The 22,758-nt window shown below is 45.6% G+C and overlaps 1 protein-coding gene across 3 annotated transcripts in view; it reads left to right on the top strand.

Annotated features, from left to right (window-relative positions):
- Positions 1 to 20,632, top strand: part of DRP2 (dystrophin related protein 2) — a 47,066-nt gene extending 26,434 nt beyond the window's left edge. For 2 of the 3 annotated variants that reach the window (XM_005227794.5, XM_010821665.4), the window contains 15 exons: positions 1,040 to 1,100; positions 1,408 to 1,469; positions 2,809 to 2,883; positions 3,804 to 4,005; positions 4,229 to 4,314; positions 5,942 to 6,099; positions 6,615 to 6,781; positions 8,989 to 9,100; positions 10,601 to 10,737; positions 11,061 to 11,126; positions 11,389 to 11,454; positions 12,286 to 12,429; positions 14,451 to 14,688; positions 15,793 to 15,913; positions 16,226 to 20,632. In XM_005227794.5, the coding sequence (XP_005227851.1) occupies positions 1,040 to 1,100; positions 1,408 to 1,469; positions 2,809 to 2,883; positions 3,804 to 4,005; positions 4,229 to 4,314; positions 5,942 to 6,099; positions 6,615 to 6,781; positions 8,989 to 9,100; positions 10,601 to 10,737; positions 11,061 to 11,126; positions 11,389 to 11,454; positions 12,286 to 12,429; positions 14,451 to 14,688; positions 15,793 to 15,913; positions 16,226 to 16,350 (1,820 nt within the window). In that variant the 3' untranslated portion in view covers positions 16,351 to 20,632. The remainder of the gene's footprint in view (positions 1 to 1,039; positions 1,101 to 1,407; positions 1,470 to 2,808; positions 2,884 to 3,803; positions 4,006 to 4,228; positions 4,315 to 5,941; positions 6,100 to 6,614; positions 6,782 to 8,988; positions 9,101 to 10,600; positions 10,738 to 11,060; positions 11,127 to 11,388; positions 11,455 to 12,285; positions 12,430 to 14,450; positions 14,689 to 15,792; positions 15,914 to 16,225) is intronic. The other variant, NM_001206106.1, reaches the window with a different exon arrangement.
- Positions 20,633 to 22,758: the final 2,126 nt, after the last annotated feature.

Genomic DNA, 22,758 nt, shown 5'->3' with positions numbered 1-22,758 from the left:
CCAGGATCTTAAGGCAGGGGCATACCTGAGAAACAGCAAGGAGACCAGTATAGAAGTGAGTGAAGAGGAGAGAGAGCAAGAGATCAGAATGGGAGCAGAAAGCCAAAGCATGGAGGGCCTGGAGGGCTATGGTAAGAATTAGGATTTTATTCTGAGTAGAATGAAGAACCCTTGCAAGGGTTTGAGCAGAGGGATGACATGATCCAGCTTCTGTTTCAACAGAGTGTTGGGGGGCAAGAATAGGAGGAGGGAGACCTGTTAGGGTACATATTGTGATAATCTAAATGAGGGACGATGTGACCCAATCAGAGTGGAGATGGTGGAAATGTAACTAGATATGAAAATTAGATATGCACACAGAGCATTCAGCAGAGTATCTGGCACATAGTAGGAACTCAATAAATGTTAATGGCAATTCGAACTATTGAATTATAATGACTGGCATGCAGCTACACCTGCAGAAGGCTCTTGTACCCAGGAAAACTGCAAGGAAGAGATTGACCAGATGACTGAGCCTCTCCTGGAACATCTGGAAGTTAAAGACATGGAACAGAGAGAAGCATCATTTTCCAGAGTTTCTCACCATAGATGAGTGGGCAGTCCTGTTCCCCATTGTCTCACAGAACTGAGAAGCTGGGCCTTCTGGGGGAAGGGCTTTGAGTCCCATGAGGAAAGTAGGGTCACTTCATATCCACAGTAGCACACCAGCTGCTTGCAGCTGAATGGACAAAATGACAGCCTGCTCAGGGGAAAGATTGCCAGGGTGGCCAAGGCCACATGTTCATGCCCTTGTTCTTTCTCTGGCACATGAAGGTATCAGTGACAACCTCTTCTCCGTCCCTCACCTTAACATCAGGGAGTGAAGTGTCTTCATTAGAAATGTTTGCCCCATGCTCAGGTCCTGTTAAGAGCTGCAATGAGACTCGGGCATCCCCTTTTGGGCTTAGCTATTTCTTTGGGAGGATAGTACAGGGGAGTAATCAGGGGTCTGAAGAACATTAGTGGCCAGCTCCTTTCTCTTTCTCTTCTCCCTCACCAGCCTCTGTTCAGGTTCCCTGGGAAAGAGCAATTTCACCCAATAAAGTTCCCTACTACATCAAGTGAGTGACCATCTGAATCGGAAACAGGTCAATCATCTGCCCACCCTCTCCCTCCCCTGTCTTTTTTTCTACCTATCCCTTTCACCCCTATCTGTTGGGATTCCAATCCAGTTTTTCCTCTTACTCATCTCAAGAGCTCAATATTCTACCTGGGTAAAGGTGAACCCTTGTGCTTTGGGATCTTCAGGGTTCACCCTTAGATCCTGCTGCTCCTTGTATCCAACCTATCAGTGACGGATATGTGCATGTTTGTCTGTGGGGTGGGGGGTGATATGGACCCTGGTGCTATTGATGCTTTTATTTATAGCCACCAGGCTCAAACCACATGCTGGGACCATCCCAAGATGACCGAGTTATACCAAACTCTAGGTAAGAATTCAAGGTTTCTGTATAGGGTGGAGATCTATACAGTTGCCTTTGTCCTATAAGAATACAGGGGAATAGTATTCTATCGTGTGTACATATACCATATCCTACTTATTCATTCATCTGCTGATAGTTAGGTTGTTTTCATGTCTTGGCTATTGTAAATAGTGCTGTGATGAATATAGGAGTACATATATCTTTTTGAATTAGTGTTTTTATATTCTTTGAGTAAATACCCAGGAGTGGGGATGGCTGGATCATACATAACACCCACACATGCACGCACACACACATACACATGGTAGAACACAATCATAAAAATGGATGAAATCTTGCCACTTGTGACAACATGGATAGACTTTCAGGATATTATGCTGAGTGATATAAATCAGATAGAGAAAGACAAATACCATATTATTCCATTCATATGTGAATATAAAAAGAAAATAAATGAACAAACCAAACAAATACACATAGATACCAAAAAACAGAGTAGTGGTTACCCGAAAAGAAGGGGTAGGGGAAAGGCAAAATAGGTAAGGGAATTGACTGAATGGTGACAGATGGAAGTAAAATATTGTGTACATGAAACTTATATAATGTTATAAACCAATGTTGTCTCAATAAAAATAAAAAAGAACACAAGGGAATCCCATCCAACAAGCAAATGAGGGTGGAAGTGAGTCCTTGTCCTTTTTCCAGTAGCTTCCTTCCTTTCCTCTCTGCACCCCCCTCAACAGGAAGCTCTATTCTCCCCCTGAGCAATTTTATCATCACATCAGGGAATTATGCTTTATAGATATATGCTATATCTGCTTTGAAAGACATTATCAAGGCTAAGATGAATGTGACTCTCATGTGCCTTATCTTTCACTGCTAAGAGAGACTCACTATTATGTTGTAGATTTTACCCATGTTGATGCACGTGACTATATTTCATTCATTTTTACTGCCATTGAGTGTTCCATTGTACATACCACAGTTTCCTCATCCATCCTACTGTTATGGACATTTGGGTCATTTCTACTTTGGAGCTAACAAAAACAGTGCTGCTTGGTAAAAAAAAAAAAAAATGTGAAACTCACTGCTCTAGAATATATACAGCTGGCTGGGTTGTAGGATATATGAGTGTTCAGTTTTACTAGGTAATACCAAGTTGATTTCCAATATGATTGTGTCAGTTTACACTTCCACTAGCAATTCTCTTTCATCCACATCTTTGCTGACACTTGCTACTGTCACACTTTTATTTTTTGTCAATCTGACAGGTGTAACATGATATATTGTTGTGGTCTTAATTTGCATTTCCTGATCTGAGTGGATCTCTTTCCATTCTTTGCAGCTGATTTGAACAACATTAAGTTCTCAGCTTACCGCACTGCCATGAAGCTACGCAGAGTCCAGAAGGCACTGCGTTGTAAGTCTCCCATCACACTTCCCTTATGGCCTTCGTCCTTCCTCATCCATTGGCTGTTTCCCACTCCCATCCCACCTTGGCCAAGGTTGTTGGTCAGCTTTGTGGGGACTCTCCAAAGGCTGGGATATGCTGGCTGTGGATACCTGATCTTTCTAGGGTGCTTCTATTTTCTCCAACCTCCAGACTTGTTTCCAAATTAACCCACAGCTCTCCTCTTCCTTGTCCCTTCTTCCCTGCCCTAGACAATCAATCTAGTGTTTTATGGCAAGAAGTATCCAGCAAATGGTTTGAAGCCATTGAAGGCTTGTGTTCTTTCACCATCTTGGGGTTATTGGATGTAGCAGCAGAACAGTTGAAGCAAATGCCAATGGTTAGGGGACAACATGGCTGCAGATATAATGTGCCTTCTGTCTCCTCTCCAAGACACTGTCCATCCAATCTTCCTGGACCAAGTGTATCTGGCTAGGCTGATACCAGCATTTGGGGTAATTAAAAAATCCTCCTGAGGTATGTCACATTCACACAGCCATACACAAGCCTTCATAACCAGTGTCTAGGTTTTTAGAACAAGGTTCATGGACCCACCTATTTGCAGTTGAAATGCATGCAACGACAGAGAAACTGAAAAAATGGTATGGTATTTGATCCCTGAGAGTTTACCCAAACCCCACCATCTTCTTGAAACTGATGTCAAGGATCATTTGGGTATAGAAATATTTGAAGTTAATTTAGGGGGTTTTCTGCTGCTTTCTCCCTACTTGGGTTGTGAGTCTTGGTAAAGGGCAAGCTTATTTCATACTTACAAATGGTTAGTCTGGAGATGGAGTCAGATTTGGTGATGCTGGTGTCTGTATCTCCCTGTCTAGTCCCTGGGCTTCTACTTTTGGCTTTACTTTCTCTTTCTCTCCTTTCCTCCCCAGTGGACCTGGTAACTTTAACCACAGCCCTGGAGATCTTCAATGAGCATGATCTGCAAGCCAGTGAGCATGTGATGGATGTGGTGGAGGTCATTCACTGTCTGACTGCCTTATATGAACGGCTGGAGGAGGAAAGAGGCATCCTGGTCAATGTGCCGCTCTGTGTAGACATGAGTCTCAACTGGCTCCTCAATGTTTTTGATAGGTAAGGGCTTGCTGCCCTGGCAGCCTCCAGGATGAAGTTCCAGTGGGATATCTGGAGTGGACACAGTGGGAAGGGTTTGCTCCCGTGGTGGATCTGGACTCAGCTCAGCTTGGGGTATGGGTGGCACCAAGCCCTGCTGGGATCCACCCCTTGAGGGAAATGACTGCCAAGATGTTAACCCTTTACAGATATTCAAGTTCTCAGTCTCTTCTTTTAAACCTAGTGGTCGCAGTGGAAAGATGCGGGCATTGTCCTTTAAGACTGGCATTGCCTGCCTGTGTGGCACGGAAGTGAAGGAAAAACTTCAGTGTGAGTACAACTCCAAAGTCTGGAAGAGGAGTTGGGTGGAGGGAGGGTTGTGGTGGGAGAAAGAAAGGTGCAAGATAAGCAGAAGTCCAGTCTTATGACTCAGCACAGGGCTACTCAGGCTACATTGTAATGCTTCCTGGTACAGGCTATTGCAAAGAATCTACAACAGCCAAAGGACAAGATGGGTCTAAGGCCCGTTATCATTCCCACTGTCACTCCAAGGCCATTGTTTCCTTCTGATCTGGTGTAATTACTTTATGGGGATCTGAGTTGGGATCCTGGGATACCCAGGACCTGGACTTTCTAGTTCCATTTCCCGATGGATCACCAGGCTTAGCCCTCTCCCAATCTGATGCTCAAACTATGTCACATGTTCTGCTGGAGACTTTCCATAGGATAACATGGGTAGTATGCAATAATCCCATTATCTGGGGGGTGGACAGCATGTAATTCTATAAGTTTAAACCTCTCTGGTGTACAGTATCTTTGTTTTCCCTTCCATCCTCCATCATTTGTACAGCATTTTGCATTTTTCTGCAGCAGCATCATTAGTTGTCCGGTATTTAATGTTCACTGACCACTGTGCTAAATGTGGTGAGTACAAGATCCAGTTAGATGTGGTCCCTGTCTCAAGTGTGAGGAGACAGAAGTACAGAGAAAGCACTTCCTAGAGTGATAATTAGAATAACCTGAATGGGAAAGGATATGTGCTATATAAGATCACAGAAGAGTGAGGACAGCAATCTAGGAAAGCTTTACAGGGAAGGAGACTTTTCAAAGTACATTCATAGCTATGATGTAATTTATTTCTCCCAACATTCCTTTCAGACGGGATGGACAGTGATGATGTAGTCTTCATTTATAAGTAAGGAAAATTCAGCATAGAGAGATTCATAAGCTACCCAGGGTTTCCCAAGCTAGTTAGTAATGGGTCAAGAACTAAAGCCCAGGCCCTCTGCCTTCTAGTTTTAGTTTTCTGGGCCTTAGGTGAGGCATGAAGCAGAGAGACAAGAAACTCTGGAGGAGGTTTTTTAAAATTGGGTTGGAATAGGGGAGTTTCCACAAGGGAAACATTCAAATATAAGTCCCATAGGCTGTTCCACAGTCATTTAGAGTGAATTCTTAGATGACCAAATGGGTTGAATTATGTCCTCTTTATAGAGTATCTGTGCAGTGTTTCTTTTCATTTGTGTGGATAATTGAGAGATTGCTGCAGTATGAGACTACATGGGCTACATGAACAGGAGGGGATAGGGCAGACAGACCTTGATTCATATTCAGGCACCTTTGAACCCTAACCCCTTGATCTTGCTTCTTGAGACTCTGTTTTCCAGCAGCGTATTTGTGTCTGGCACTGCTCTCACACACAGCTCACTCTCTCTTCACCCTTCCCTCCTCCTCTCTGTGTTCAGAGAGAAAAAAGTGAGACAGACACAAAGAGGGAGAGCATTAGAATGTTCTTAGAGGGCTTCTAGAAGATCAGGGACCTTTAGGTATTCCAGTTTCAAAAGTCATTAGCTAAGTCAGTGCACTCTTACCCTCTCTTCTTTTTCTCCTCTTTCTCCTCACACCATTCCCTGGCCATTTCTGTTGTGGGCTTGGCGATGACTTATGGTGGGGCCAGCAGACCTCTTCAGCCAAGTGGCCAACTCAGGCAGCCAGTGTGACCAACGCCATCTTGGTGTCCTGCTTCATGAGGCCATTCAGGTGCCCCGTCAGCTGGGGGAAGTGGCAGCCTTTGGTGGCAGCAACGTGGAGCCCAGTGTCCGTAGTTGCTTCCGTTTTGTGAGTATGGAGCTAGGGAGGGAGGAAAGGAGGGATGATGAGGCAAAGATTGGGAAGAAGGGAGGGAGGATTCAAAGCTGGGCTTCTGTTCTTGTTTTTTTTTTTTTTGCTTCAGATATTTGTTTCAAGTTTTATTGGCATATAGTTGCTTTACAATGTTTTGTTAGTTTCAGGTGTACATTAAAATGATTCAGTTATGCACATTAACCCATTCTTTTTCAGATGCTTTACCCATACAGGTTATTACAGAGTACTGAGTAGAGTTTCCTGTGCTAAAGTACTCAGATGGAAGGGAGTTTGTTGGGCTAGAACAACAGGGCAGAGGGTTCTCTGGGCTTTTAGGATCAGAGTCCACTAGGACCACCAGGTCTACTAGGACAGGGTAGAAGGTGGACACCTCTAAAGAACAGGCAAACCCAGGCCTTGCTGTTTCTCTTCTTCCCATGAGGGCTGCCATGCTAGGCTCAAGACGCTTTGGGCCTCAGACATCGCCGTCGGGCTTCTTGTTTCCCTAGAGTACTGGGAAGCCAGTCATTGAAGCTTCACAGTTCCTGGAATGGGTCAACTTGGAGCCCCAATCCATGGTGTGGCTGGCTGTTCTGCATCGGGTCACCATTGCTGAACAAGTAAAGCATCAGACCAAGTGCTCTATCTGTAGGCAGTGCCCCATCAAGGGCTTCAGGTAGGGAAAACAATACCTGCTGGAGTGATACTAATAAAAATAGGCAATGTCACATATAAATCATATATTGCAAAACGATGCAGTTTGTAGTTATATAATTATAACTAATCCATTGTTTGTGTGTGTGTGTGTGTGTATATATATATATATATATATATATATGTTGTTGTATATGGTTGTAATTCTTTCTATTGCATTCTGTTTAATTTTTGAAAAAGAAAAAAAGATGGAATATTTTTTCAGTTATATTATGAAGTATTCAGACCTAGAAAAATGTACAGATAAGCAAAGTGGGGGCAGAGTGGGAGAACAACCCAGAAAAGGAAGTAATTTGTTCTTTGTTTCCCAGGGAGCATTAAGTAGAACCCAAAAGCTCCAGCATCCTGACCTATGAGAACACCTATGTACCAAAAGGTGTGCTGGCAAATGGTTCACAGCCTACTCTCCAGAAAGCAGAAGAGAAACCTGATAGAGCATTGGCTAATTTCCATGATATAGATACTCCCACCGTGGCCAAAGTCAGTCTACCCACAGGACGTCAGGAAGAGATGCACAGTTGTACACCATTTATAGCATTTCCACCTCAGGGTACAATAGATGCAGACAACCTCCAGAGCATAAATGAGAGTGAAATAGGAAGTGATAAGCTTGAGTATTTATCACCTTAGTTTTTAATACTCTTTGCTTAATTGTGAGCTTATATGATTTAATTTTTAAATAATAGCTATAGTTAACAACCGACTTGGAAAATTCCTGAAATGTTAACAACTGACTCCCATGAGCTGGTATGAGCTGGCTCCAGTACCCCATGGTGGGCACCCATCACCAAGCTGAAGAAATAAACAAGATTTTACAATATATTTATATATACATTATATATTTATATATTTTATGTCTACTAATTTATATATCATAAACATTTATATAATATGCAAAACAATATATTTGAAGTTTCCTTGATGAATTTTCCCTCCTACTCCCACACAGATAACTACTGTCCTGAATTTGGCTTTCATCATAAAATGCTTGTTTTTATCCCTAGAGGCTCAGCAGTAAAGATATGCCTACCAATGCAGGAGATGTGGGTTCGATCCCTGGGTCAGGAAGATCCCCTGGAGAAGGAAATGGCAACCCACTACAGTATTCTTGCCTGGGAAACCCCACAGACAGAGAAGCCTGGAGGGCTATAGGGCATGGGGGCACAAAAGAGTTGGACATGACCTCTTGACTAAATAATAACTTTTTTGTGCTAGAGAAAAAGCTCTAGCACATACTCTTTTTACAACCAGTCTGCTTTCTATAAGCAAATGAGGCACAGAGGCGGAGTTTACACCACTGGCTGGTGTAGCTCTAGGACAAGATGTCAGACCCTCTAACTGCTCTAAGTCTAGATACTTCACCATGCTATGCTACTGGGTCTGGGCAGTCCAGGAAGGCTTTGGAATTGGATCTGAATGGCTGGTCTGTATTCAGTCATAATACAGTTATTATAAATAACTTTGAGGAATAACTTTTAGTCAACATGCCCACAGCTGATAGAATCAGTTGTCTTCATAATGAAGGTGTACCTTCTCCAGGGAAGCTGATCATACCTGTGAAACTGTACCCTTTCAGGCCACCATTGTTTAGAAGGCCATTTGATATAATGAGCTCTTTACCCCTGTCCCACCCTCCCTTTTATATATTTTTAATTAAAATATAACTGATTTACAACATTAAGTATAATTGATTTACAACATTGTGTTAATTTTTGCTGTACAGCAGTGACTTGGATACATTATATATATATTCAGAATGTATATATACACATCTATGTATATATGTGTATATACACATTCTTTTTTAAATATTCTTTTCCATTATGGTTTATCATAGGATATTGAATTTAGTTTTCTGTATACAATGGGATCTTGTTGTTTATACCACCCTCCCTTTGAAAAAAGATGGTGAGACAATGCTATTTCCCAAACTTCCTGTAACTCTGAGTATGTGATTTCATGGAGATTTATGGTCTCTGGAGTAAGACTAGTCAGCTAGTGAGGACTCTGCCACTGCTATGTGTAGGAGGTTAAATGCTCCATGTACAGGAGGTTATAGTTCCATGCTTCACCCTCTTCTAATGTAGGTGTGAATTTGGATGTTTGGGGGAGGGGAAGGTCACTAGAGTACATCGTATCCTCTTTCCCACAACCTCTCCTCTCCCCAAGGTACCGGAGTCTGAAACAGTTTAACGTGGACATCTGCCAGACCTGCTTCCTGACTGGCAGGGCCAGCAAGGGCAACAAACTTCATTACCCCATCATGGAGTATTACACCCCGGTATGGAGCCTCTGGGCTGGGTGGGAGGGGCCGGCAGCTCTCAGCTTCTGGGTGCTTGGTCCATTTTGCCCAGCATTGGCTAACTGTATTGTGCTCTCCACTGGGGAGCATCCTCCATACAGGCCTGGTGACTGACTGGTTTGAGGGATCCAGGCCTGTTCTTCTAGCAGAGCTTGTCCTTCATCCTCACCTGGGCTGCAACTGGTTGGAGCAGCCCAGGACATTCTTGGTCATCTAAAAGGCACTCACTATTCTCCTGCAGAGAAAAGTCTAGGAAAAAAATAGAGCAAGGCAGTTCCTGGTGATTAGCCTTTGATCCCTCTATTTAGTTTTTCCTGCTTAGCTTCCTGGATCGTTCCTGTTCCCTGGTCTTTACTTGCTACTTTGTCATTGCTTCTATCCCTTTTAGTCAACACCAAAGTTTAAATTTTGTGCTCAGATTCATTACTCAGTCTCTTGCGGGAAAGGGAGGGAATGCTCTTTACCTGGGTCTCCAAAACTGACTTGGCTTTCATTGAAAACTGGGCCCTTCATAGCCTCCTGAGACCAGGTTGGTCAGCATCCCTGAACTCTAGCCACAGAGTTTCTCCTCTGTTGTGTTCAGGACCCACAGCTCCAGGCTTAGCTTCCTGAGCTAACTCTGCTTCCTAAACTCTTTTATCCCTCTCCCCACAGATAAGACCAAAGTCCCAAGCATATCCCTAGCTCTCCCCACTGCTCTCTCCCATCTCCTTTCCTCATCTCCATAATCCATCTCCATGAGCTGTCATTTCTTCTCTATGTTTTGTTGGCACAGAAACATGTGTGACCCAATGGAAGCAGTGATGTTGCCCTTTAAATTTTTTCTTTTATTATCATCTAAAAATAAACATTCGGCTTCCCAGGTGTCGCTAGTGGTAATGAACCTGCCTGCCAATACAAGAGATGTAATAGATGCGGGTTCAATCCCTGGGTCAGGAACATCCCCTGGGGGAGGGCATGGCAACCCACTCAGTATTCTTGCCTGGAGAATTCCATGGACAGAGGAGCTTGGTGGGCTACGGTCCATGGAGTCACAAAGAGTCAGATACAACTGAAGCGACTTACCATGCACTGCAAAAATAAACATTTATTAAAATCATACACGAAAACTGGCTTGAGATGGTAGACCGATAATCCTCTAACTCCTGCTCATCTTCTGCATCTCTAGAATTTATGTAAAAGATATCTAAAAGTTAACAAATATATGATCATTGTAAAAGATTCTAATTTTTAGAGGTGTTTAAAGTATAAAACAAAGTCCCCTTTTCTCAGTATGTTTCCCACCCCTCCAGCCCAACTTCCCTTAGGCAACCAGTGTTCATAGTTTGGCACATATCCTTCTAGATCTTTTTCTAGGAGTGAGATGTGGTAAAGATGAATGAGAGTTGATTACCAGTCACGTTTCCTGCTCCAGTGGAGCAGCCACACCTCCATAGAAAAGCCCATTAGGGTGAGTCCCCCTGTCTTGTCTCCCCCCAGACCACATCCAGTGAGAACATGAGGGACTTTGCCACTACCTTAAAGAACAAATTCCGCTCAAAGCATTATTTCAGCAAACACCCTCAGCGAGGTTATCTGCCTGTTCAATCGGTGCTGGAGGCTGACTACAATGAGACGTGAGTACCAGAGGCTGAGCAGGGGCTGCAGGCATCCTCACTGAGCGTAGGGTGTGCTGTGAAGGGGCCGAGTCCTGCGTGGGCTAGGGCAGTGCTCCAGGACAAACCCAACTAGTGACAGCACAATTCAGCTGGGGCTTGACCAGGAATCTGACCCGAGAAACAGATTTGAATCCAGTCTCTGGATCTTGTTCCCATCAGCTCTTGCCCAGCTCTCTAATTCGGTGGTGGTGATGGGGTGTGTGTGGATGGGTGGTGGTGAGGAGACAGGCTGCCCAGCTACGCACTCTTTGGTCTTCTGAGTCTTTGCTGCTTTTTTCTAGGCCAGCTTCTTCCCCGATGTTGCCACACGCTGACACACACTCCCGAATTGAGCATTTTGCCAGCAGGTACCACCACATTTGGGGGAGGAGAATTGTAAGGAGTCCAAGGGGGAAGGGGTTTTCAGGTGGGGCAAGAGAATGGCACCATAGCCAGGGGGACGGGCACAGTGAGGATATGCAGCAGCCAGCAAGGCCCAATGTTTGGGGGGAGGGAGAGTTGGGACAGCCCCCCAAACTCCCTGATTATCCCCTTGTGTGATTAGAGTCCTTGAGATGAAAGCAAGCTTCATATTCTGTGTTCCCTTATGTTCCTGCTCTTTCTTCCCAGGCTTGCTGAGATGGAAAGTCAAAATTGCTCCTTCTTTAATGACAGCCTGTCCCCAGATGACAGCATGTGAGTTTTCACAGCTGCTTATTTGCCAAAAATAGCTCTCCTTGGCCACTATTTGGGAAGGGTATATCCTCAAGGGAAGAGGGGTGTGGTGGTTAGGGTCCTTGACACCCTAAGGAAAGAAGGCTGCTTTCTGGGCAGTGTTTAATGAGAGAAGCAGTGTGTCCTCTATCAGCTGAACTGGGCAGTGAAGGATGTACTACCTCCCTGCCATCCATTAAGGTCCCTTCCTGTTGTAATATCCCATCCTTCTATTCCCAACTCTGAGGGAAGAATAATATGCCCTCATCTAAAGTTGCACAAATGAGCCGTATCTTATGCTCAAAATGCCAGTGCCCCATCTTGGGTTACATCAACCCTGGGGAGATATCAGGGGCTTGACTGAAGTGTGGCCAGAGAGATTCCTGGATGCTCTAGCCCAGAGAAGGGACCTGTCATTTCTAGGCAGGTTCCCAGCTTTCTCAGAGGACCTAGGAACTGTCAGTTACATGGATAAATCCAGTCCTGGAACTGGGACTCAGGCAGGCCACAATTCCCTTGGGGATGGGAAAGCGAAGGGGGATGGGGTGGGGGAACATCACAGAAAGGGAACTGATTTGCTCATTGTTTCCCAGATCACTACAAGCAGAACCCAGAAGCCCCAGCATCCTGTCACCCCCAAGCATGACCCTTGCACCTTTGAACACTTTGGTCCCTCTTCCTGCCGTGTGCAACTTAAAAAGGGACTTCCCCAACATGTGTCTTGGGGCTTGAGCTGGGAGCTGAGAACTCACACCCTGAGCTGTTTCCCTGTTCAATGCCCGGCCCCTCTTTCCTCTCCCCACACGCACACAGAGATGAGGACCAGTACCTGCTACGGCACTCCAGCCCCGTTACAGACCGGGAGCCAGCCTTCAGACAGCAGGCTCCGCACAACATGGCCACAGGGAGCAAAGGGGAGCTTGAGAAGATCCTAGCCCACCTAGAGGATGAGAACCGGTGGGTGTGACAATGGCAGAGATCTGTGTGGTTTCTAGAGACAGACAGCTTAACTCAAGTCCTGGACTTCCACATCCTAACTCTGTGGCCTCGAACAAGTGACTTATATTCTGTGATCTTCCATTTCCTCATCTGTAAAATGGGGATGAGGAGCTGCTGTAAAATACCTATGTCTGAGAGTCATTTGTGAAGATAAAATGATCAAGCGTATTATGTGTTAGCCAGTGTCTGTCTTATTGAAAGGGTTCTAAAATAGCCCTTTCAATAGCTAAAATAAAAGCTAGCTATACTAATAATTGGTCTTCCCTGTTGTAGCTCAGCTGATAAGGAATTTGCCTGCAATGCAGGAGACCCCAGTTCAATTCCTGGATCAGGAAGATCCTCTGGAGAAGGGTTAGAATACCCACTCCAGTATTCTTGGGCTTCTCTGGTGGCTCAGATGGTAAAGAATCCACCTGCAACATGGGAGATGTGTGTTCAATCCCTGGGTTGGGAAGATCCCCTGGAGAAGGGCATGGCACCCCACTCCAGTATTCTTGCCTGGAGAATCCCATGGACAGAGAAGCCTGGTGGGCTACAGTCCATGGGGTCACAAAGAGTCAGACATGACTGAGCAAATAAACACATACACACACAATACTAATAATTATTTGAATCCTTTTAACTCAAGCTGAGTATCTCCAAGTACCCAGGAGATGCCGGCAGAGAGAATGCAAACACAGAGAATACAGAAGAGATGCTGCTTGTCTCTGCCCTCAAGGAACTTTCAGTTGTTGGAAAGAAATCCTTATCACTTAGTGAAAGTGGTAAGAGGAGGATGATATTTCATAGAGCATGTGAGGACTGGAAGAGCGAAGGTGAAGATGATTACAGGGATGACATTGATCTCCCTAAAGCACAGAGGGCAGCAGGAGTCTGAAGAGCATCTAAGCCACTTTGGGGGTGTGTCCTAGAATAAATATCACCCCCTGGAACAGTGCTTCTCAAACATCAATGTGCATACGGGCCACTTGGGAAGCTCGGTGAAATGCAGGTTCTGATTTGCAGACCTGGGGTGAGGCCTCAGTTCCTGCTGTTCTAACCTAGAAGTTGCCCATGCTGCTGGCCTAACAGACTGTGTCTGGAGTCGCTAGTCCTTAGAACAGTGCCTGTTTGCAAAGTATCTTTTACTGGTTCAAGACAAGATAAATACATAAATACAGAGTAAGCTTTTAGAAACTTTCATAGCAATTCGACATTGCCATGATATCCAAGCATATAATGAGTGGACTTGTCTTCATTGAATAGGATGTAGACCAGTTTGAGTATTGTTGAACTTTGTGTGGCAAGTGCTGTGTGGCATGACCAGTGTACTAGCCATATGCATTCAGACCAAACACTGATCCACAATGGATTGAAAAATCCCCCTGGTTTTTTCTTATGGGTGTTTTGAGAAGTGCTGTGCTAGAGCAGTGGTGGGGAGGCCCTGGGAAGCACCGGAGACAGAGTGATTCTATTGTAAAAAAGGAAAAAAAAAAGTAATATCTCCCAAAGGAGACCATCTCTTTGGAATCTGTTTCCTTGATGACACAATGTGGGTGTTTAAAGTGGGCCAAAGAGGAGGGTGGCAGAGAGAAGAGGAAAGATGGGTGATCTTTTGTTTATGTTATGTCTTCCCCTGTAATCTAAAAATCTAAAAGTGGAGTAGGTGAGTCAGTGACTCGAATGCCTCATTTTTTTGCAGAATGTGTTTCTGCCTGGCTTTAAGGTCAGAATTAATCCCCAAAGCAGCACATCAAAGTGCTGAGAAATTTGTTATACTAAATGTCAGCTCTCTGCGCTGCAGCCTAAGAACAGCAGAGTAAATGACACATACGCTGGAGAGGAAATGGATATGGCCATTAAGGCAAGAGCACGGCTGGAGTGGGGATGGGAATGGGAATGCAAAGGGATTATTCACGCATGGCTCTGAGGGGCCACTGGGCCCTGGACAGTCAATACCCCATGAGGACGTTCAGCCTTGGCTTCTCCATCCTTGACAGGATTCTCCAGGGAGAGCTGAGGCGCCTGAAGTGGCAGCATGAAGAGGCCACTGAGGTACCCGCCCTGACTGAGGGCTCTGCTGAGGTGGCGCAGGGCCACTGCAATGAGGAGCTGCTGGCTGAGGCCCGGATCCTTCGGCAGCACAAGAGCCGCCTGGAGACGCGCATGCAGATTCTTGAAGACCACAACAAGCAACTGGAGTCCCAGCTGCAGCGCTTAAGGGAGCTGCTCCTACAGGTGGGTCTGGGGCCAGGGGAAGAACCTGAGCAGCTTCTGGGCACGGGAGGGCTGGGAAGGCTTTCTAAAGAGCACTGAGCTGACAATCAGAAAAGATGGGGTAATGAAGGAGCCACTATATCACAGCACTCGGCCAATTTTCTTGCACTGAGCTTCCACTCCATCCTTCTGTGTTACTTTCAAGTCACCGTGGGGCCTTGGGCAGAGGGAGGGCTTTTGGGGGCTCATGTCCCCAACCCCCGTTTGAATCTGGTATTGAAAGAACGAGTTCAAAGAACCATCCAAAAGGTTGATTTTGCTGCTTTGATGTTTGCTGGAAAGAAGCAAATTGGCATGCTTGGGGAAAGAAAGATTTTAGCTATGGACAGATCACTTGTTACTTTTTATTCCTTTTCTCTTTGAGAGGGAGTGTATAGGATGTAGTGTGGTTCTGGAGTTCAACAGCCCTGGAATTGAATATGGTTCTGCCAATTAGTGGCCTTAGAATGTTAGGCAACTTCCTTAGCCTCACTAAGCCCCAGTTTCTTCATCTGTAAGACAGGGATAAAAATATACCAACTTCATGGAATTGTGGTAAAAATCTAATGAGATAATACATTTATTGAATTTAGCATGATACCAGAAATATTAGTAAACACTTCATAAGTGTTACCTATTGTTGTCATTATCCATACCAGGGAATACCACACCAGATCTTCCAAGGGATGACCTCTGGATCAATTTCTGGAGGTCTTAACAAATGATTTTATGTCATGAACCAAGGATCAGGGGTGCAACTCTATATTTCCAGATGGAATTGGGTTCTAAATAGTTTAATTATAACTGAAATGACAAGCAAGAGATCTTCTGGGGGCAATGCCATCCTTATAAGAACTGGGAGCCTTTGATACCTGGTGTTGAAGGAAGAAGGTATTTAGTAATTAAATATTCTAAGAAGTTTCCTGAAAGGAGAAGCCACTGAATGGGGCACCATCAAAAGTTTCTTCAAGTCCTAGGGTAAAGAGATGGGCATGAGGTCTCTAAGGACCTTTCTAAGCTCAAGAGTCTGTCAAAGTAAGGTCAGGAAGGCAAAAGTCACTTAAGTTATGCCTTACCTCTTTCCAGCCACCTATTGAATCCAATGGCAATGGCTCTGCAGGCTCGTCTCTGGCTTCCTCTCCACAGCAGTCAGAAGGCAGTCACCCCCAAGAGAAAGGACAAACTACTCCAGACACTGAAGCTGCAGGTGAGTTCCCTCAACCCCTTCCTTCATGGCTTTGTCTTGCCTCAGGTCTCCTGCCCAAGGTTCTGCTAGGGCTGGGACTGGTTCCTCCTCATGTCTTTGAGCTTAGGGTCAGGGATGATTGGATTATTGACTGATTCATTCATTTCTTTATTCTACAAATGTATATTGATTACCTCATACGTATCTAGGCATCTTGCTGGGAAGATACACATGCTATAGGTTTATCTTTCAGCAGGCAGCATCCTACCTCGGCCCCTTGACCTCATAAGGGGATCTCTAGTTGTCTTCCCAAATCTCTCTTTTCCAATTCAGATGATGTGGGATTGAAGAGCCAAGATGTCAGCCTCTGCTTGGAGGACATCATGGAGAAGCTCCGCCATGCCTTCCCCAGTGTACGAAGTTCTGATGTGACTGCCAACACACTGCTGGCCTCTTGAGGGAACCAGAGCCCCATCCTATAGTCCATGGTCCTCTGCTGGTCTGGCCAAAGGCTTTCCTCAGACTTCACCCAACCTTCCCAGTCCCCGCTGGCCCCACTCTCCTCAGCTGGAGTTATTTGTGCTCGGGGCAGCAGCAGAGATTTGGTGGTATGCGAGGTGGGGGTAGAGGGGCTGGGGGAGGGAGAGGCATGATTCCTCTGATTCTAGAAATGTGCCCTTTACTTCAAGTTTGAGGTCAGTCCCTTCAGTACGCTTCTGTTGCAGCCCAGGCTAATGGCACTTGGAAGCCATTCAGATGGGTTGCCTTGTGAAGCAGTGCCCATTGGTCCCTTTCCATTCTCTATGGAATGATGGAGATGGAGGGCACCTAATGACCCCAAGGCTCCAGCATTATGAATACACAGAACTTAGCCCTACTCTCTGACCCAACACAAAGGAGGTGAAGGGGTGGCCTGAAGACAGTCCCACCCCCCAAAGTACCCCTGAAAAATCTGGGCAATGTGTGTCAGGTAACTTCAGCTCGAGGGTATAGCTCTAGTCCTCCTGATGCTACCTAGATGTTGTTTCCTCTGTGAATATCTTCAGTTTCGTCTGCCTCAGTCCCTGGCAGACCTTTCTCAAGGGGGAACAGTTCATTCAGGTTCCTATTTTCACCTTACTTTGGGAAACAGTAAAGAAATATGTAGGGGCTTAGATATTTTCCCCGGATCCTCCTCTTTCCTGAAAGGCTCAGCATCCTGAGAGACCAACTCTTCTGAGTCGGCCCTCACAGCCCTGAGGGAGGGCTGGCAGCTTCTCAGCAAGGGGGTCTTCTCCTTCGGTGAGGAAAGGAAAGCCCTCCTCTAGACCAGAGGAGTATGACTGTCTCACACCCTTGACGGCTGTGACCCTTCTTTCTCTTAAGTTAAATCAGATGAGGTGGCTGATATCCCTCAGCTAATCAGAAGGCAGATGCAACAGTCCACCCTGAATAGTAGCCCTTTCCTAGGGTCCACAGGCTTCAAATCAGCAAGTTGGCCACTTTCCACACAGACAACAGCAAGGCCTTCCTTTGCATAAAACCTTTCTTTCTAACTCTGGAAAATGAACCTAATTCTCAAATTTCTTAGGCAGATTTCTGGATAAATCTGCCTAGGCAATTTTATCTAACTTTTCCTAGGCAACACATACCATGATCCCTTTATCCAGAAACTATTCAGAGTAGATAATGGGAGGGGGGAGCATCGGGGGAGCAGGCTTGGGAACTTTGAACAGAGTCAGGTCTCATTTAGGCAGATTTCTGTCAAAAGGAACTTTATAACTTAGAATCCTGCAACTGACTTAATTTGCCTAAGTTTATATAGATACTTAGCTATCCTTCATATCTACTGTACATCAGTACTACCCCAGCCTCATTTACACATTAAATTCTAATACCTCTTGAAGTATTAATGTTCTGCCTTGCTCTTTGTTAGTCCCAGCCTCTGGATGGACAGATAAGATGCCTCCTAGCTGCTCATTTAGGATGTCTCTCCATTCATATTTGAGGTGAGCCATCCTCAAGACCAAAGCAACAGAAAGCCTGTGGCCACAGAGGAATCTAACAGGAAGAGTCACTCTGTTCTCTTCATTCATTCCAAATCTTGTTCCCTGAAGACCTGGTCCTGGGATGAATTTTTCTGGGCTTCTCTGAATAATGGTTCAGGGGCCAAAATAGAGCAAATCCAAGCTCTACCCACCCTGTGCATAAAGGGAGGAACAAATAGCCAGGCTAAGACACAGAGTACATCTTCTTGCACCTTCCAATTTCTAAGTCTGACTCAGGGCTTTAAAGAAAGTAGAAACTGCCAACAAGGTTAGAAGGGTGTGAGATGGTTGGAGTGCTGTCTTATAATCAAGCAGTAGCCAGTGGGTAGAACTGCTGGGAAACTAGATTTATCTACTGCAGGGCATGGAAGGCAGTGGCTTTGGTCCAGAAACCTAGGATTGCCTCCTTCTAGAATCACCAAGGGGCACTAAGCCACAGGTTCAGGGTGTCAGACTTTTTCATGACAATTGCCTTGGTGCTCATGAGGTCTCAGGGCAGGAAAACTGGTAATATATGGTGAGCAGGTGGCAGGTAGGCATCAAACAAAGAGCCTGGACATTGGTTAGCAGGCTTGGCAAGGGACCTATATTTGTAGGTGCCTAGAAAGTGAAGTTGCTCAGTCGTGTCCGACTCTAGCAACCCCATGGACTGCAGCCCACCAGGCTCCTCCGTCCATGGGATTTTCCAGGAAAAAGTACTGGAGTAGGGTACCATTGCCTTCTCCAAGATTATAGGTAGGGGCTTCTCTGGTGGCTTAGACAGTAAAGAATCCACCTGCAATACAGGAGACCCAGATTTGATCCCTGGGTTGGGAAAATACCCTGGAGAAGGGAATGGCAACCCACTCCAGTATTCTTTCCTGGAGAATTCCATGGACAGAGAAGCCTGGTGGGCTACAGTCCATGGGGTCTGTAATTCAAAGAGTCAGACACAACTGAGCAACTGAGCACATTAAGGATAGGAGAAACTTTCTATGGGACTGAGAGCTCAGGATCTATGAGGTATATGCCTGCCTAAGCCTGAAGAAAGCACATGTTATGAAACAATCTTACCAGGAAAGTTCTGCAAATTCCTTTTCCATAATCTCTACTCTGCCTGAGAGATCTTGGGCTCTTGAGGGCCTATGACAACTGCAGTGGGTCATGGTAGAGAAGATGTAGATCTCGTTATGTAGGATTTGTGTTATAGGTGGACTGAAGCAGCAGGTCAAGAGTTGAATTCTCAGTAATAGGGTCACTGACACTTTGTGGTCCTGTGTTTACCTTGATGCCTGAGGTGAGTATATGGCTCAAGGGTCCAGTGACAGTCACGGCAGCACAGTTTGCCCACACTACTTCACAGTTTGCCCACAGTGAGGTAAACAGATCTTTGGGCACTGTGAATTCAGATGAAGGTGAGATTTCCTGAGATGTGTTGTGTGTTAGGCCGTCTGTTGTGTGTCTTATCTCCTAGAGGTATAGTGTGTGATGCTGCGTTGTTTATGGCCCCACACTGGAAGGGTGGTCAAGGGGGTTGCTGGTTCATTAGGCGGCCTAATGAAAACCTTTGACTTGTGGGATTAGCATCAGTGGTAAGGAAAGTGAGTGTTTGCTGGGGTTGTGGCATATAGTACGGGGAACAGTTAGGATTGATAGGTGATATATTCTCGACAGAATCTGACAGAGGCCAAAAAGCCATTAGGAGGGTACCTCTACTTCCAGTGAGAGCAGAGTGGAGTCAGGTTGACTGGGCAATTATTGAGGAAGGCTGACTGGTTGGAGGACATCCGGCTGTTTGTTGCATGGTTCCCTAGAGAGGGTCCAACCCAGGATATGCCCCCTTCCCTCCAGGATGGAAAGGCTGAAACCAAGGCCCTCAAATGCCCATTTCCTTCAAGGTCCAAAGTTTGGAGATATTTCCTTGTAGAGAAACTTGCTTGAGTTTGTCGTACTTTAGGGGCTGGGCTGGCAGGCCATGGTAATGAGAAACCCTGAGGTCAAACAGAGGCCAATCCTGGGTGATGATTTCCTTCCGGATAAATTTTAAGGAATACCTATGATGCTTGCGGTGTGTGTTTGGGATCTGGGCTCCATATTCAACTTCAGGCTAGAGCATTCCTTGAACAGGCATTCTCAATGACAGAATCATGGCCTCTGAGACCATTTCAAGCCAGGACTCTCATCAAAGTTCTGTTGATGTAAGTGACAGATAATTAAGAATGTAACTGTCCTGAGACAAACAGTTCTGGAGGAGAAAGGTGGGGGCTTGCCCTAGGGCTGTGGAGACATAGTTACTCAGCTGGGCACCTCTATCTCTGGGCCTTCCTGCCAAAAGCTGACTCTGAGAACAAAGGAATACATCAGCTCCTTGTTGTTCTTTAAACACCAGTGACTGTGGGAGAGCAAAAGGCTCAAGGCCAAGGCTAAGCTCCCAGGCTTCATCTCCTCCCACAGCTGCCACATTTGGAAGGGCACCTGCTCAATGTCTTTGGTGTCCCTAGGGCAGTCTTGAGGCCAGATTGAAGCCTGTGATGCTGCTCGCTGGCTACAAGAGCTGGTGGTCACAAGGGTGGTATTCGGGGAAGCAGAAAGGGTGGCATACTAGTCTAGAAAAATTTGGGATGAAAGGGCGGGGCTGGGAACAAATTGGTTAACTTTGCCACTCACTGTGGTGCTTTTCTCCCTTTCCCTTAAATTCTGCTTTGAAAGAATAAATTCGTATTTGTTTACTTTGGTTCCTCTGGTTATGCTCTTTGACTCTGACACTCTATATTGTTCCCTTATTTGCGCAGAGGAGGAGAGGGTGGGGCCACAAACCCACAAGAACACTGCAAAACACACCAGAAGAGTCCAACACCTACAGGACAAAAAAGACACACCCCGCTAGCCTCATCCACCACTGTTACCTGGAGTGGTCACCTCTAAAGGTCCCATAAAAATTAGCTAGTTATTCACTCGTGGAATTAGCTCTTTATAGCAATGGTTCTTCAACACTGTCCTCATCAGTCTGAGGAATATTTCACCACCCTAAAGCAGTAAGAGAAAAATATGGACAATGCAGTGAGTTTCCATAAAGTTACATATATTCAATTTAAAAATATATCCTTTATTCTGAGATTATGGTTATATATTTTGGGGGAATGTCTGTGTTAAATGTCCCTGTGAATTGGTGGTAAGTTTTTTTTAATACACTTTTCTGGCAAAATAAAACCCCGTCAGTCCCTCTTCCCCACCACCAATATTCTTTCTCACCAATCTATGACTTCATTGTCAATGAAGTTGACATGAAATATGATGTGAGTCACATATGCAGCTTAAAATTTTCTAGCGGCCATAATAAAAAAGGCCCAACAAACCCAAATGAAATTAATTTTAATAATAGCCCAATATATCCAAAATATTTTCATTTCATCATGTAATCAGTAGAAAACCATTACTGACATATTTTATATTGTTTTTTAAATAAGCCTTAAAAATTGTCAGGGGCTTCCCTGGTAGCTCAGCTGGTAAAGAATCCGCCTGCAATATAGGAGACCCCAGTTTGATTCCTGGATCAGGAAGATCCCCTGGAGAAGGGAACAGCTACCCCCTCCAGTATTCTTGGGCTTCTCTGGTGGCTCAGAAGGTAAAGAACCTGCCTGCAATGTGGGAGACCTGGGTATGATCTGTGGGTTGGGAAGATCCCCTGAAGGAGGGCATGACAACCCACTCCAGTATTCTTGCCTGAATCCCTATGGACAGAGGCGCCTGGTGGGCTACACTCCATGGGGTCGCAAAGAGTCGGACACAACTGAGCAACTTTCGCTTACACTTTCAGAAATTGTCAAGCAGGGTACAAATTCAGCTGGTAAAAAACTAGAAACCCACATAGAGCCAAGCACTTTATTACTGAAGAGACAGTAAAAGCAAGGCCAGCAATGGGATCCGTTCTCTGTGTCTCTGTTGCACAGGATGACACTGAAACAAAAGGGGCCAGATGACATGCAACAGGAAGGGCGGCACACTGCGTTCCTGAGTAGCAACTCCACACCTCCGCTAAGCAGCTCTATGGCTTGCAGCAGAACCCTCTGGGGCAAGGACAGGGGAGAAGGGAGGCAGGCAGAAAAATCCCATGCCTCACCAGAATGAGGGAGGCAGACGAGAAACTGCCCCATGACAGCCTCCCTCCAAACAGAAAGCTGAGTGTCTCGAATCCCCATGAGATTGCCTATCTTTCCAGGTTCCAGGAGGCTCATGGAGCATTTTGCCAAGGCCTAGGGCTTCCTGCAGTTGAGCCTTGCCTACGTGGAAAGACACACCTCAATTTTGCCTAGCCATAGGTCAAGTGCTCAAAAGCTGCATGTGGCTAGTGGATATCATATTGGACAGTGCAGTTGTGTAACATGCCAAAGTCAGAACCACCGGGCTGTAGAGAAGGAAAACTTCATGATGTATCATGTGTGTGTGTTGGGGGTGAGGAAGGAGTCAGGGCAGCTTATTGCTGCCGTCTCGGGGGGATTGGAGGACAGTGGTGAAGCAGTTACCCAGGGTTAGGAGATGTGGTGGTGGAGGGAACAGAAGGGCGCCACAGATGCATGAATTTGCTCCTTCCTGTTGTCTTCTCTTCCCCACGGCCTCTCACCAGAGCTCTGGCTGCTCTTGGGGTGCAGTATCGGACAGAGGCCGGAACAAGGCTCTTCTACTCCCACACGATGGCCCCATATGTGGCATATGTGCCACGTTCTCTGGCCGCAGTCTCTCCAGCCATGTCCCCAGGGCACTGTTTATATTTCTGCCCTAGTCCTCTGCCATCTTTCACCTGGAAAGGCCTACCTTCTTTTCAAATCCTGCCTCTTCCCCCACAGTCTGCCTATGACAATT

Source organism: Bos taurus, chromosome X (genome assembly GCF_002263795.3).
Source record: "Bos taurus isolate L1 Dominette 01449 registration number 42190680 breed Hereford chromosome X, ARS-UCD2.0, whole genome shotgun sequence".
NCBI classification, from domain to species: domain Eukaryota; kingdom Metazoa; phylum Chordata; class Mammalia; order Artiodactyla; family Bovidae; genus Bos; species Bos taurus.
This window is presented reverse-complemented; position numbering and strand designations above follow the sequence as displayed.